Here is a 16,737-nt window from a genome sequence, read left to right as displayed (position 1 = left end):
TCTCTCTCTAGGCCCCCATTTTTAACAGCCACTAAGGGTCTTTAGAATCATGGTCACAGTCTGGAAGAACAGTTGAGATGGCCCAATTAAGAATGTGAACATTTATGGAAAGATACAACAGAAAGCAGGGAGGTGAATGGAGCACCACTGAGCTTACCTTATTAAGCCTCAGTTAAAGGATTACACTTCAGGTAGCCTTCAATTTAATTTGGTGAATCTGGCATTTGATTGTAAAGAACAAGAAAATACTAGATAACCGTGAGTTTTATTTAAAAGAAATGGGAAACATAGTTTAATTTTTGAAGAGTGGAACAATATTTCAAGTCCTTTATAATATATGGTGTTATCTTTAATTATTATTTTAAGAATATAAAGAAAAAAAAATCCTCCCTTCTCTGTGATCTCGTGGTTTTGAAGATCAGAGCCTGGCCCACACACACTGAGCTGTGGCCTCAGTCCCAGAGTGCCCATTTGAAAGTCCACACTGACTTTGGTTACAAATAAAGGCAGCTTGTAAAACTTTAGGCCATCCGGTCTTCCTTAGACAGAACAGCTAGGATTAGCAAATACAGATGCATTAAAGCAGGCCAAAGCTTGTTCCATTAGTCTGAGCAACTATTGCTAGTTCCTGGTCCTTAAATTCTCTCTTCACATGAACTTACTTACTTACATTAAATGATCAGCCTTTAATCATTTACTTCATTTTCCTCAAGTCATGATGTAGCTTCTTCTTCTTTTTCTTAGGAATTAAGCAGGCTATATAGCAACGATAGACATTTTACACCATGTACAGCTAGTAGGGATATATATGTATATATCTTATAACTACAGTCAAAAAGACCTGCAAGTCAGTATTTTTTAAGAGAAGACTCATTTTCTAAAGAAGGTAGTTTTTTATGTATTTTCTATTCAGAAAGAGCACATATGTCTGGGTGTGCAGACAGCCTTAAAGCACAACATAGCTCACCAAAACAGCCTTGTTAGGCATAAAGAGGTTAACAGTGCTGAAAACTCTCCCTCCCTCCCTTCCAGACTCCCTCTCTCCCTTACTTCCCTTTCTCCCTGCTCCTCCCACCTTCCCCCTCTAATATGCATTCGCCTCCTAGTGGCCAAAATCAGAAATACAGTTCTATTTTCCTGGCTTATACCCAAGATATAATTAAATGTAGCATATCACATTTCTGCTGCATATTTAACCTACACAAAAATAGATCTAAGAGAAGGCCACTAGCTTAAAAAAAACCTTGTCTATGCCAAGACCTAGTAGTAAATCAGTGCAGTGATTAAATTCAGTAATTTAAGAAGTTCTTATAGTATCTGAAACCTAACAAGTTAGTTTTAAAACATCAGAACTGTACAATGTTAAAGTTAGAAGGAAAAAGAAAGTTTAACTGAGATGAGAATTCTAAGATAGTGAGTCCTACCCCAGCTGCCAAAGCACCGATGGAGCAGAGGTTTCTGTAGCCAGGCTGTGCCTATGTAGTGAGCACAGCTCCAATGCTCCATGTTTTGTTTGTTTGTTTGTTTGTTTTGTTTTGTTGAGTCTCCATGTTTGCAAGATGATATCATAAAACCCATCATCTGACTGTAAGAGCCCTATACTACTTTAGGAAAATATAACAACTTTGTTACATGGTTTTAGCATCACACAATCTTCTGTAACTTGGTATGAGGTGAAATGAGCGAGATGACCACGAATGCTGAACTTATAAAGCATTTGTTGATGAATAAAATAATTGTACATTTCACTACCTTTAATGGGACATCCATCTGAAGAGTTCAGTGAGGTAATGACAACCTGTTTTACAGATACCTACATTACTGGTCCAAACTCCAAACAACATTTACAATATATGCTTCTATATAGTAGAAAAAAATGTATCTGTCAGATGGTATTCATATTTCAAAAGCCGACCCTGGCCAAGTACTCTGTTGCTGATAGCTTTTAATTGCTTGAGGTCCTTTTTCATTTTACACACTATTTCCTTAACTGAAACATAGGTTTAATTTCAACTGCTTCCATTGTGCCCTCTGTGAAAAGCAAGCAATAAATTTGCTGGTAGGTTAGGACAGACTATTCCTGCTATTGCCAACAGGTTTTGGCTTCCTAACACAGAAACAGGTTTCTTCAATTCTACTTCATCCTTTTAATAATTAGATCCTTAAATGGCTGGTTTTGTATTTATATTGTTTTTTACAAGACAAACCAAAAGTGTATATTGAATATTACTTTTATAAATCCTTTCTATATTTTTTCATTTATTAAAAAAGTACTTATATTTCCCACTAAATTAACAAGACAGTCACACATTTTTAAAACACTATTTGTATTTTAATAATAAAATATATAACATGGACATAAAATATAAATGCATAGAAATGAAACAGATTAAGTATACCAGTTACATGAAACAGCATTTAGTTAATAAATAACAGATTCGATCTAAAATACTTCTTAGTTTGATAGCTCCAAGTGGAATTATTTAGGATATAAGGGAATACACACAATAATATATCCAATCTTGTCGTTCATTCAGGGGCATTACATGTTGACAAACCTGCAAATAAAAATAGAAAGCTTTCATTTTTCTTGGTAAATTATTGTTATTTTCTAATTTTCAATAAGGCATTTCTAGGCCTATGAAACTAAGTGTGGTGGAACACACCTTTAATCCAAGCATTCAAGAAGCAGATAGAGGCAGATATCTGTGAGTTCAAGGGAAACCTGGTCTACACAACAAGTTCTAGGCCAGCCAGGGCTCCCCAATGACACCCTGCCTCAAACAAACAAACAAACAAAACCAAAAAACACCCCTGCGAGGCTGGGGACAGTGCTCTATGCCATATCATGAATGTGCATGAACGAAAATACTTGGGAAGCTTACGCAGGAGCACCACTGGGCTAGCCTGGGCAACACAAAGTATACATTAATAAAAGAGTGATGATTACAGTTTTTTAAAAACATATGTGTGACAGTACACTACCTACTGGTATAACCTTAGGAGGTGAAGGCCAGAAGATTCCAAATTTGAGGCTAGCCTGGGATACACAATGAGTCTCAGTCTTAGTCTCAAGAACCCAAAGAGGAAGGGGAGGGAAGCAGCTGCGTCCAGATAAAAGTTGAGCCTCTCTGGCCAAGCATGGACTGACAGTGGATGGTCTGAGGACTGACGGGAGACCCAGTCTCGGCCTCTGCTAGAGCAGTTCTCCTGTGTGAAGGTGGGTGGGGAAGGGCGGTGGGAGGTAAACCGCCTTTCTCCTCCAAGCCTAGAGCTCTGTCTAAAATTGTGTGTGTATGCACGTTTGTGTACATGTGTGTACACAGGTTCATGTGGGTGACACGGGAGCACCTACACATCAGGAGGCAAGAGGACAAGCTCAGCTGTCATTCCTCAAACACCCCCCCTCTCTGGAAACCCGAACCCTGCTGATGAGGCTAGACTCTCCGGACAGTACTCGGGGGTCTGCTGGTTTCTCCTCCAGAACTGTGTTTACAAGCTGTGCACCACCACGCCTGGCTTTTACAAGGGTCTGAGGATGCATAGCATGTACTTCACTCACTGAGTTTGCTCTGCACTTCATTTCCTAAGACTTTATTGGAGAAACTTAAAGAATAAGCTGGTTTTACTCTTTACTTTTAAATCACCTAAGAAGGTTCTGGAATTTCACAGAAAACATGGGCTGGGAGGGGGAGTAAAAATAAAATACACTAGTAAGCTTTTTCTCTGTTCCTTCTCCACAGCCTGCGTGTCTGTTGATCCGTTCTTGCCTTTCAATTTGTGATCTCATCAGAAAAACTGAGCTTGCTAATACCCAAACTATAGCTATCTCTGGCTCTTGACATAGTTAGGTTTTTAAAACTTCAAGAGGTTTCTTTTCTCACGTGATACTGTACAATCCTAATAGTATAAATAAGTGTATTTTGGGTTATAAAAGTAACTACTGTTAGTCACGTTATTTGGCATATGATGTTTGAAAGTGCTTTCATTCATATAACTTTATTTTTATCTTTGCACTAATCTTGTGATATCCTTTGATGTGACCCTTACCCTGGGGCAGAGCTGGCAGATGGCTCAGCTGATAAAGTGCCCTCTAAGTCTGACAGGCATTTTATGGCATGAATGTACATATGTATGCATGCACACGTGCACATACACAATGCAAAACAAATTTTAAACCAGAACAGAGACGCTAAATGACCACCCTACAGCTGCTCAACCAACAGTGACGGGGCGGAATTAAAAGCAAAGCCTCCACCAGGCATGATGGCTTGTAATCCTGGCACTGGGGAGATGAGGACTGAAGAACAGGAGTTTAAGATCTGCCTTAGCTACATAGTCTAAGGCCAGCCTGCATTACATGAGAAAGAATCCAAAACTAATCAAAAATCCCACTAACTCTCCTATAGAAGAAACAGGGTATTCAGTGCTATGAATGCCACATTTAAGTAACTCTCAACTTCACTGCATGCCACATGCTTACTCATAGCATTAATAGTGAATTTTTTTTTTTTTTCTTCAAAAGGCTGTAGTCAGAGAGTAACATTTACCATTGTGGATCTTGGTGCCACTTCTACTGCAAAGATGTTGAGTCCTCTGTTGTTGACACAGTTTTTACTCAGTTCATTGTTGATGTGAATAATCACTTTGTTGTCTGACTGTAGAAAATGATAAGTTTTTAGTTTTGAAAAATAAATACAAATATAAATCTCAGAATAAAACCTGAAAATTTGTTTATAGAATCCAGTCCACTAAAAAATTAATACAAACCAGCTGACTCATTCTGCTTGGCGCCACGGGTTTTCTCATTCATTTCATTCTAACTGATCACTAATGATATAAGCATTTCTTTCAAATGTGCTTTGGATTGTCCCTTTAATTTTCATTCCAAGACCACTGTGGACGGCAACAGCAAGTTAGCTCAACCTTGGGTTATTACAGCAATGTCTTTCTCTTCTTTCAAAATCTCTATTTCTCTAACACCCATTCATTCAGATCCTCCCTTCCAACTAATACACCTGACACATCCATTTAAGTGGGTTCCTCTCTGATTCGCTGACTCAGTAAGATGTTTCTTTCACATGAACTGCATGCCAGGCATGTTTTGTGTCCCTGAAGAGCATCCTAGAGGCCACATATGATCTACATCTACTCTACCCCTGTTTCTGACCTTCCATGCAATCCCTCACACTATGTCTTCCCCATGCATGTGTGTGCGTGTGTGCACACGTTGATGTGGTTTATGTGGGTGAACATGTGAGCATGTACACATGTGGAGGCAAGAGGTCAAGTTCAGCTATCATTCCTTGAACACTATCCACCCCAGAGAACCTGGCGCTGGTCAGGTAGACTGAGACAAAGCTAAAATCCTACTCTGCCGCCCCCACCCCCACCCCGGTCAGACATGGTCCCCAGGTTCTATGGTCTCATTAAAAAAGACTCAGGCAGGAGAAAACTGCTGTGCATCCGAACGGCACTACATGACTTCATGTTTACTTATTTCTAGTCTCTCTGAGAGTATTAAATTTGTCTTTCTAAGCATCGCAACCTGAAAGCAGAGAGCATGTTTCATACTTCCTGGTGGTCCTGCAGCATAACAAACTAAACGAAGATTTTTAAAAATATGTAATCTTTTATATAAACAAAAATAATATCCTTATTTTGTACCTAAATTATCCTGACTCTTCACTGATCTCCAAATTTTAATGTTCACATTTTAAAATAAAAACAGTGGTCTTGAATTGAGAGTAACATGCCAAGTTTAATTTATAAATACTAAAGAGAGTAATTTTCCATTATAAATATTACAAATACAGTAGGATATTTATAATGTAAAAAGGAAGATAACTTTATTATTAAACTTTATACCAAAATAAGGAAAATGACCTCATAATCGATACCTTATTTTCAATTTAGCAATAATTGTGCCTCAGATAAACCTCACTGGCTAGAATACTGCCACTGCATAAAGCTTCAATACCTTATTTTCAATAATTGATGTTATCCAGGTGTCAAAATTGCAAGTATGTACGATTATATTTTCATAGCCATTCATAACTTTAGAATCACTTCTATCGAGGACATATTTGCAAATGGCCTTCTCAAGCTGCCCACTGCATGCCTCCATATGGACAGCTTTAATTCTTGGCTTGCATCTTTCTGCATAGATATTGATGACAAATGGACATGCCTGATGGGGAAGCAAACAAAATCTTGGTTTAGCCTTCTGTAACATTTTAAACAAATCAACTTACTATAAGTGCTTATCATTTTATTTGAGATTCATTTGGCCAGCAAGACAGCTCAGTGGGTAAAAGTGCTTGCCACCAAGACTGACACAGAACCTAGACGGAAGGACAGTCCTGCCTGAGGATGGCAGGATCTGCTGAGATCTTATTATGTGACTCAGGGTAGAAGGTAACTTAGAATGTTAAGTTCTGGATGCTTCCATTTAATACTTCAAACTACAACAGATTACAAGTATCTGAAACGATGGATAAAAGAAACCAACTATAAACTTTTTTGAATAAAAATCTTAAGACAGTGATCCATTTTCAGGAGTTATACCACTCAAAAAAAATTGTTCACTCAGGGCTGGACAATCTAAGTGGTGAAGAGCACTTGTTCTTACAAACACCAGAGTTTGATTCCAAACAAACATGTTGGGAATCTCACCAACTTTTAACGCCAGCTCTACAGAATCTAAAGCTCTGGTCTCTGTGGGCACCTGCGTGCACATGTACATACTTGCACACACACACAGAAACTTTTCAAAAAGTGTTTGCTCATGTCTGTGGACACAGGGATTAACAGCAAACAGGCTAAGACCTAAGGACACAGCAAACCAGCTTAGGTTCTTTAATCCAAAACAAGTGAATCAAGCAAGCCCTGGATTTTCTTTTGATAAACTTAGGCAGAGCCTACACCAAAGGCTGGATAAACCTGGGTTAACATTACAGGTAAATGGGTTTCTACCAATTAAAAGACATACTAAAAGGCTGCATGAGGTAAAGTCAGAGCATCTTTGGGACTTGTTTTCTTGGCCACACCTGGAAAATGTGGGCGATATGGTTGCAGAGGGTCTTTTGAGTCACTTCTTCTAGCATGTCTCGCTTTTTCAGAGGTTTTTAGTGTTTTTGCTGCATTTCCTTTTGTCTCTTTTCTTTGTGCAGGAAAGAGTTTATTTGGCTTACACTTCTACATAGTAGTCCATCATTGAAAGACGGCAGGACAGGAATTCAAACAGAGCAGAAAGTCAGAGGCAGAAGATGAGGCAGGGGCCTACAGCTGGGATACAAAGTGAATAAATTGTAATAAATGATAAACAAACAACAACAACAAAAAAAAAAAAAACAGGCTTGAGAGAGCCATCATGATCAAGTCAGTAAGCAGCACCTCTCCATGGCCTTTGCATCAGCCTCTGCCTCTCTCTCTTATTTTTTCAAAACAGGGTCTTGCTATATTTTCCAGAATGTTCTCAGTTTACTATGCAGCTCAGGCTGGTGTCAAACTCAAAGGCCTCCTGCGTCAGCTTAGCACCTTCCGAGATGCTAAGATTTCAGACCTACAAAACCATATCATGCAGTCTTGGAGGCTCTTAAAGCTGCTCTTGAGTGTCTTGAGTTCCCTTTATTACCCAGAAGTCTAAGTTGAAATAAGCTTTCCTCTCTAACTTGCGTTTGGTCATGGCTTTTGTCCCAGCAATAGAAAACAAACTAGGACACTATCCTTTGATACTTGCTGCTGCATGTATTTTTTCCTGTAAAAATTTATTTTATTTTATGGTGTTTTTTTTTTTTTCTCATGTAGCTCAGGCTAGCCTCAAACTTGCTATGTAATTGAAGATGACCTTGAACTGGCATACACTACCGTGCCCAGTTGATGTGGTGTTGGGGATTGTACTCAGGTATTCTAGGGACGCACTCTTATCAACAGAGCACCAACTTCAGCCCCGTTTCATTAAATTTCAAATAATGGGGACACATTATCTATTCAAAGTTATAAATAAATTTAAGTCAAATTAAAATTTACCTCATAAGTCTTTCTTACTTGTAATTATAATAAATGGTTTTAAATGTTTTCAAATTGCTTTATTGCTTTTAAAATTTTTTCCATTAGATAAAAACATGTGTAGCAGAATCAGTACTGTTTATAGACTGGAAGTAGCTTTTGCAACCATGGTTAAAATGTATAATTCACAAAATATTAGGCTAAAGAGGGATATTTAAAAATTACGGTAACTCTGCCAGGGCGTGGTGGCACACATCTTTAATCCAAGCACTCAGGAGACAGAGGCAAGTGAATCTCTGTGAGTTTGAGGCCAGCCTGGTCTATAAAGCGAGTCCAGGACAGACAAGGCTACACAGAGAAACACTGTCTTAAAAAACAAAGCAAACAAACAAACAAAAAAATCATGGTAACACCTCACATGCAATTACTAAAAATGGCAAGAGAAAAAATGAGATAAAAAGAAAAGGGGTTGGGAGGAGAAAGAGAGAGAACTTTCCTGAAAGCATACTCCTGAGGAATACTGAATGATATCTAAACTAGGGATTTAGTCAAAGTCTCAAAGTACTTAAATTTTAAATCTGTCATTACCAGTACTACCTTTTTAAGTTGACTCAAGTCAACTGGAAAGATGGCTGAATAGCTGGCTGAGTGGTTAAGAGCACTGGCTGCTCTTCCAGGAGACCTGGATTCATTTCCTAGCACCCACATGGCAGTTCACAGTCACCTGTGACTCTAGTGCTAAGAGATATGACATCTTCTGACTTCTGTGGACACAGACATGCATGTGGTACACAATCATACATGCAATCAAAACACTTGCACACATTAAATATTAAAAAAGTTGATTGATTTATGAGAAAATGATGAGTTTAAGAGAATAAATATCTTGCTACTTAATATGCGGCTTGAGCTCAAACTCCTAAGTCCTTTATTTTAAACATGACACAGATTTTAAAAGGCCTAATTTTCCTCCTCCCCTGGACTTGGAGTATTGTTTAACTTTGTCCTACTATGTTAACAGCCAATGAGATGGCGACAGGTACAGCACACACAGAGTGCTTGGGATCAGCCAGTCACTCCTTCCAATGTCTTATAACCACTAATCCAAGAGGCACCATCTCTAAAAAGACAAACACTCCAAACTCTCTATAGACACATCTTCTCATTCTCAGAGAAGCTTCTTTCTCTTAGGATGACGTTTCCCTATTAATAAATAAGATTTTGGCAATTCAAACAGACATCTCCAATTTAAAATAAGTTGTTGGCCTGGGAAAGTGGGACCTAACAATGAGGCCGACTAAAGTCTCATGCAATAGCAAACTTCATTCAGAGCATCAGGCAATTTATACTCTGAGGGTTGAGAAGTCACTTAAGAATAGTGTTCAATCACAAAGACAAGTTGCCCATGGCAAAAACATGTTTTCCATAGAGGTGCATGAACGAATAGTAGCAGCTGTAATGAACATTCTGAAGTAACTCACTTCCGTCCACTATACCTGGGAGGGGCATGAAAGCGCATTCCAAGAACAATTCCAAGTTTTTGAAGAAACTGAGGTCACAAGACTTTTGTTTTGTTTTCTTAGAGTTTTCTCACAAGCACTCAGAATTCCCCTCACACAACTCCAGTCTTGGACTGTGTTCCAACAAAAACATACACATTGTAATTACTAATTTCCCTCTGTACATCAAAGCTCAACATTTTTAATCTCTGATTAATCATAGTTGACAGTAACTACATTTTAGTGAAGAACATGAGCTTCAGTAAAGTACGAGAAACACACTGATGTGGCCAGGAGAGAGTCAAGGATTTGAGTGCCTAAAGTCACGTGTCAGAGACTGTTCAAGAATGTTCAAGAATATCCTGACAGCAAGGCTTCTGTCAGTGTCAGTGCTTTACCTCCGTCAGCTGCAGAGCCTTATTGTAGCCCATCGAGTGCACAGTTACCCACAGGTCCAGAGGGTCTCCTCCTCGATCGTTTGCCTCCATCAGATGCAGGTCCATAAACCCCTGTCTCGTTAATTCATTCTTCTTTGTGTCAAAGTTTTCTGTAAAAACAACCACCATTTCTTCCATACATTATTTAAAAGTCCATGTGCTTAATAAAATGTCTACACTGTTAAACATAAATGTTTAGTTGTCGGCAATAACGAGGGGAGTAAGAATCCCCCCAAATTTGCTTCCTTTTCTAATTCTCCACAGCTTAACACAGGTGTCATCACAAAATGTGATTTTTTTTTTCCCAAGATGTTGGCAAGTTCTAACTAACTAGTGCAAACACATTCCAAAGTTAGAGGAAACTTTAATTTTTCAGTCTGACCACTAAGAGTGGCCTGAGTGAATTTGATATGATGTACCCCGGACCACTGGAGTTTGAAAAAGAGATAAGTGATGGGGTCAGGCTTAAGTATAGTTTATCTAACAAATTGACTGGTAACGGAAACCTGCCTTTCCCAAGGGAACTCTGAATATGCTCATTTAACATTATTTGTGCCTATAAACTAAACTTACAAGTACCTAGACATATATATGTATGTATGTGTATGTATATATGCTTATATGTATACATGTCCATGTCCATGTGTGTCTAATAGCTCCACCTACATGTCATATTATGATTGTCCTGAAATGAATCTAACAGATAAATAATACCATTAATGGATAATATTTTGGCAACCTCATATAACAAGAAATATTTTATTTTCCAACTCCTATCTGTATTACACTCAAGGGAAATGAGACAGCACCTCTGGCCTATGCATTATTATGGGAAAAAACCCTAAAGGCACACCTGATTGACCAATATTTTAAAATGTTTTATAAGTGAAACATTCACAGAATTTTCAAGAAAAATATGCAAATTAAGTCAGGGAGAGTAATGACAGTAATGTACTACTATTTAGTAAAGTAAGATAAAAATTAATATTTGATATGTAAGACAAAGAAAGTATTAAAGAAAAATGTGTCTTTAATACTATACTATGTGGATCAGCAATAACTTAATGACCTTTAAAACTCAAAATTCTTAATCCTTATTAATTTTTAAAATTTATTAAAGGGCTGGGTCTAAAGCTCAGTGGTAAAGCACTTCTCAAGCAGCTTTAACCCTCAGCACTACCAAAAGGAAGTGGATTCCCTAGTAACCTCTGACTCAAAGGCTTACATAAAGCTATGAGAACCAAGAATGGTATTAGCGAGTCCCTTGGAAATTAGGTCAATGTAACAGAATGTAACTGTACTAGTGATAAGTAGCAAAGTGGAAAGCAACACAAGGACTAAAGAAGTTTTTTCAACAATGTACCGGAACACCTGGATATCCACATCCAAGGATAAATAAATCTGGGACTAGACCTTAAACCATTCACAAACAGTAACTTCCAATGAGCCATAGATGAAACTGCACAACACAAAATGCTGGTGACATGTGGCACAACAGGAATGCTAATAATGGTTGGTGGGACTCAAAACTGTCACAACACTTGTAAAACAGCATTGCTTTCAATGCTAACCACTGTCTTAGCATACAGTCCAGGATTTACTGAACTGAAATGTGAATGAGGTGCAAACTTGTTTGTATATAACCCTGCACACAAGTGCGTACAGCAGCTGTATTCACAAATGTCCAAACTGGAAATCATAAGATAGCCTTCAACAGGGGAACAGAAAAATGCAAACTGTGTCCATACATGAGATATTATCCAGCAGTAAAGATAAATGAACTATCAAACCATGAAAAGACATAAAGAAAACATGCAATTCAGTCATAAAACATTCCTTACAAGGCAAAATTATCAGTTATTATCCAAGGTTTGGGGTAGGTGAAAATACAGGTGAACAGATAGGATGCAGGGGAGTTTTAGGACACTGAAACCATTCTTTATGTTACTGTAATAACTGCATTTGTGAGATTAAACAGTGGTCAAAACCCGTATAACTATATAACAGAAGTGAACCTTAATAATAGGAAATAATGCAGCAAGATGAATTCACAAACTTTAACAAATGTACTGGCATTGTTAATAATATGAAGAACTTGGTGGGGGTGGAATGGAAAAGATGGGTCTACGGATTGACTTTCCTACTTACGCACAAATACAAAAACATTAAATATTATTGTTGTCACTGGGTTTTGGGTTTTTGTTTGTTTGTTTGTTTGTTTTTGACAAGGTCTCTCTATGTAACCCTTCTGTCCTGGAACTCACTATGTAGACCTGGCTGGGCTCAAATTCACACCTCTGCCTCCCAAGTGCTGGGATTAAAGGTGTGGGCCGCCCTGCACAACTAAGAATTCTTATCACATAAAGAACATTCTAGAAACTTTTTTTTAAGTGAAACTAACTTACTGACTTCTTGTTGTCCTTTTCAGATCAGTGTATAGCCAGGGATATCAAGTGCTGGAAAAGTAGTCTCCTTTTTTAAAAAAGGACTTTGAGTTTAAAAGCACCCTGCATGGGTGGACAATGAGTCCCCCAGAAGACATGGGTTTTTAATGGAAATCTCAGTGACAGGTGATAAGAACCTTTTTATGAGTTATTGGTTGGGTAAGCTCTAGAGGCCCCTAAAATAATATGTGCAATTGCCATTCATGGTAGTTTGATGAGAACGTCCCCCATAGGCTCATGTTTGAATACTTCACTCCCAATTGGTGGAACTGTGTGGAGCCACACCTCCCTCAGCCCCCATTCCCCACCCCATGCTTGTGGATCAACATGTGAGTTCCCAGCCATAGTTACAGCATTGTGCCCTACCTGTCTGCTGCCAAGCTCCCTGCCATGATGGTCATGGATGCTAACCTTCTGGAACCATGAACTATAAATTAAATGCTTTCTTTTATAAGCTGCCTTAGTCATGGTATCTTATCACAGCATAGAGAAGTAACCAGGATACATTGCTACTTGTTATCTATCATACTAGATGGTAAGACCCTTCTTCTGAAGACACAACCTGCTTTAGTTACAGGACATAGAACAATCAATTTGGAACTGACTTGGAAAAATTGTTCCCTCCTGGCCAGCTTGTATTGTGCTAGAAGATACTACACAGACTACTAGGAGGTAAAAAAAATCGATAGTTTTACCCAGTAGTACCATCGAATGCTGCAGTACCAACCTGCCAGGCAAGATGCGTCTACTGGCACAAGTGGCATTATGGGGGTAACCAGCCACTTTACGACTGGATCTGAGGCCTGCTCCACAGGGAGGAACCCACCCGTTATTATCAACTTGGCAAAGTCCATGGCTTGGAAGGTAAAGCCAAAGATCCTAGCAGGGAATTTGCTACTGTTGTTTTAGTAAATGGACATGTTGTTAAAACTGCCTCCTAAGTACTTATATTTATACCTTTAGATTAGTGTTGTTCTCACCCTGGCCACAGACACTTATCTGCAGTGGGCAGTAGTTAATACAGACTCATAACTGATTCAAGTACTAAAGTGACCTCAAAGTACGTAAGTGATTACTGAGCACTCAGGGAACATTCTCCAAGGATCAGGGAACATGGTGGAAGAGGGCGGAGAAATAATGTAAGAGCAAGAGGATGGGGAGAAATGCTGCCTTCTGGACACATGACTCTCGAATTCATTAAATCATTGCATACGCTTACCTTTACAAGACTAGTACATGGTCAACTCAATAAGATTAGTCAATATTTCAGCAGGCAGTACTTGCTGGACTCAGCAGATGAAGAGAAGGAGGAAAAAGAAGGAAGAAGAGCAGGGGAGACGAGAGGTAGGAAGCAGAGAAGAGAATAGAAAAAAGGATAGAAAATTAATGTGGGAAGTAGAGATGTTGGGAGTGTCTGTGGTGTAGAGATGACTGAGAGACATTGTATACATGTATGAAATTTTCAAATAATTTTAACAGTTTTAAAAATATATTTTAAGCCCTCCAAAGCTGAAATAATCATTAAGTAATTCACGTCTCTTAGCAAGTATTCCAACTATCACTTTAAGGAAAATAAATGTTTAGGTTTAATAAAAGAGATTTACTTTTTTATTTTTATTTTTTTTTTTAGTTTATGTGTATGTGTGTAGCCTGCATGAGTTCATGTACAGCAAGTAAATACAGATGCCTGTGGAGGCCCTGGAACTGGAGTTACAGGAGGCCGGGAGCAACCTGATGTGGGCGTTGGGAGCAAGCCAAGGAGCAGGAGCAGTAAGCTCTCTTAACTACCATGCCACCTCTCCAGCCCGCGTGTAGCTTTCCCCCACTATTCTGTCTTACAGTACCACGACATGGCGGAGTGCAGCTTGCTATTTCTGAAAATAAAGGGATGCCGTATATATTTTTCTCTGTATCCATTAAGAAACAGAGAAGCACTTACCTCTGCAGACAGTCCAAGCATCCTCATCACATTTTTCACCACTTGTCCTCAATTCAAAAAAATTGTACTCTTCAAGGCTAACAAGACCATTTCCATCTAAATCAATTACTTCAAATATTTCTGATAAAGTTGACCTAGAATTATAAAAATAAAAATTTATTATTTTCAAAGCAAAAAGTCTAAAGATCGGATTTTTAAATGTGTATGTGTGTTTTGCTTGCATATATGGCTGTACACCACATGCATTCCTGGTGTCTGCAGAGGCTAAAAGTGGGCAACAGATTCCCTGGAACTGAAGTTACAGATGGCTGTAACCACCCCATAGTGCTAGGAATTGAACCGAAATAGAAGAGCACCCAGCATTTTTACCCACTGAGCAATCTCCCTAGCTCCTAAAGGCAGCTTTTAAAGACAAGTTTCAAAGGAAGTAAGTGTCATTGAAGAATTTTTTTCTGAGCTATGTTATATCCAAGAAATCTTGACCTGTGGCCAAATTTCATTGTGAATATCTAGGATATAGGAGAACAACCTAAGATTGATATTTCAAATTTGACAGTTATCAAAATCAAGCATGCAACTGCCAGCATCTACCTTTAAAGGCAATGTCTGGTGGAGAAGACCCTGGCAGAGATGTACTTGAAGTACAGCCAAGTGCACAGAACCTAGAAATTAATGACAACCCCAGACTTGTCACTCTTGGTTACTTAGTGAATTTTAAATATGTACATATAATTATTAAGCATAGCATGCTTTTAACATATGCATATACTGTAGAATGAATAAATCCAGCTAAATAATACATCTATTATCTCACATATTTAGTTTTTATGGTGAAAACACTTAAGATCTACTCTTGCAGCGATTTCAAATATAGTTCTATGAAATATAATAAATTGCTATTAGCTACAATCTAGCCACCATATTATACAATTATATAATTGAATTTATTCTGTCTATGGAAATTTTCTCTTTTAAACAATATTGTCTCAAAATTTCCTTACACCACCAAGCCCTGGTAATCACCATTCTGTTCTCTATTTCTGTAAATATCACTGTTCAGATCCCTTATATACATAAATCATGAGCTACTGGTTTTTTTTGTACCTCTTTTATATTTTTGAGAACACAACCCATCATGTTGTGGTAAGACACTGAATTAAAATAGAAAGATGGGGGTGGGGTTAGCCAAAGAAAATGGGCATAGGCAGATGACTGATTTGTATTCTGTGTTGCATGTCACAGTTCTAGCATTGATAAACAAAACTTACCTAAACTCACTTGTAAGAAATAATTCCCCTGTTTCATCTCTGTGTACAAGTTGAGCTTCTTCTGTTACTGGTTTTGTTTCTTTTTTTTAGCCTACAGCCAGTTGTGGAAGGAATTAACCAATAAACTCCCGGTCCTAGTTCACCAGTCCATCCAAACACCTTTTATCAAAAGAAGGAAACAAAATAAACAACCAAAAATCTTAATGACTTTAAATCTTTCTTCTGAAGGGGAAACTTTAGACATCATTTATTTTAAATCAACATTTATCAATTTAGTTATAGTTTATTAATCTTTTACTCATTTCAAATTCTTTTTTTCTTTAAATTTTTTATATTAATTACAGTTTATTCACTTTGTATCCCAGCTGTAGCCTCCTCCCTCATCCCCTACCAACCCCTATTCCCTCTTCTACTATGCCCCTCCCCAAGTCCACGGATAGGGGAGGTCCTCCTCCCCTTCCCTCTGACCCTCGCCTATCAGGTCTCATCAGGACTGGCTGCATTGTCTTCCTTTGTGGCCTCTGTATCTTCCTCTGCTCCCCAATCAGGGGGAGGTGATCAAAAAGCCAGCCACTGAGTTCATGTCAGGGACAGACCCTGTTTCCTTTACTAGGGAACCCACTTGGAGGCTGAGCTGCCATGGGCTACATCTGTGCAGGGGTTCTTTTCTTAGGGGTAGCTCTAGTTAAGACCACAGACTATGGTTTTTTTTTTGTTTTCAAAACTACCTAAAAACGAAAATAGAGAAGAAGCTATGTATCATTTAAGTCATCCCCAAATATCTTTTAAACTGTTAGTAATGCCAATGTTTTCAACAGGAAGCAGAGAGTAATTTTAGGATTTTTAAAAATGCAAATACTAAGCTCCTTAAAGAAAAGTAGTAAAGATCTACTACTATGATTGAAATATAAATATATGATTTATAAATAACATTTCTTTTTTTTTCTGTTTCTTTTTTTTAAATTTTATTTTTCTTTTTAGTTACAATTTGTTAACTCTGTGTCCCAGCTGTATCCTGCTCCCTCATTCCCTCCCCAACCCCACACTCCCTCCCTGGTCTCCTCCCTGCCCATTTCCAAGTCCACTGATAGGAGAGGACCTCCTCCCCTTTCATTTGACCCTGTTTTATCAGGTATCTTC

The 16,737-nt window shown here is 38.3% G+C and overlaps 1 protein-coding gene and 1 non-coding gene across 2 annotated transcripts in view; both read right to left on the bottom strand.

Moving 5' to 3' along the window:
• Positions 1-2,359: 2,359 nt before the first annotated feature.
• Positions 2,360-16,737, bottom strand: part of Efcab7 (EF-hand calcium binding domain 7) — a 43,682-nt gene continuing 29,304 nt past the window's right edge. The window contains 7 exon segments of the mRNA XM_055629059.1: positions 2,360-2,558; positions 4,551-4,658; positions 5,981-6,190; positions 9,908-10,056; positions 14,330-14,463; positions 15,598-15,674; positions 15,676-15,756. Coding sequence (XP_055485034.1) covers positions 2,484-2,558; positions 4,551-4,658; positions 5,981-6,190; positions 9,908-10,056; positions 14,330-14,463; positions 15,598-15,674; positions 15,676-15,756 — 834 coding nt within the window. The 3' untranslated portion in view covers positions 2,360-2,483.
• LOC129692632 (U4 spliceosomal RNA) lies at positions 5,840-5,973 on the bottom strand. Its single transcript, XR_008722738.1, has one exon. It is a non-coding gene; the product is annotated as a U4 spliceosomal RNA (small nuclear RNA).

This window comes from Psammomys obesus, unplaced genomic scaffold (assembly GCF_907164565.1).
Source record: "Psammomys obesus unplaced genomic scaffold, mPsaObe1.curated_primary_1811, whole genome shotgun sequence".
Lineage (NCBI taxonomy): Eukaryota > Metazoa > Chordata > Mammalia > Rodentia > Muridae > Psammomys > Psammomys obesus.
This window is presented reverse-complemented; position numbering and strand designations above follow the sequence as displayed.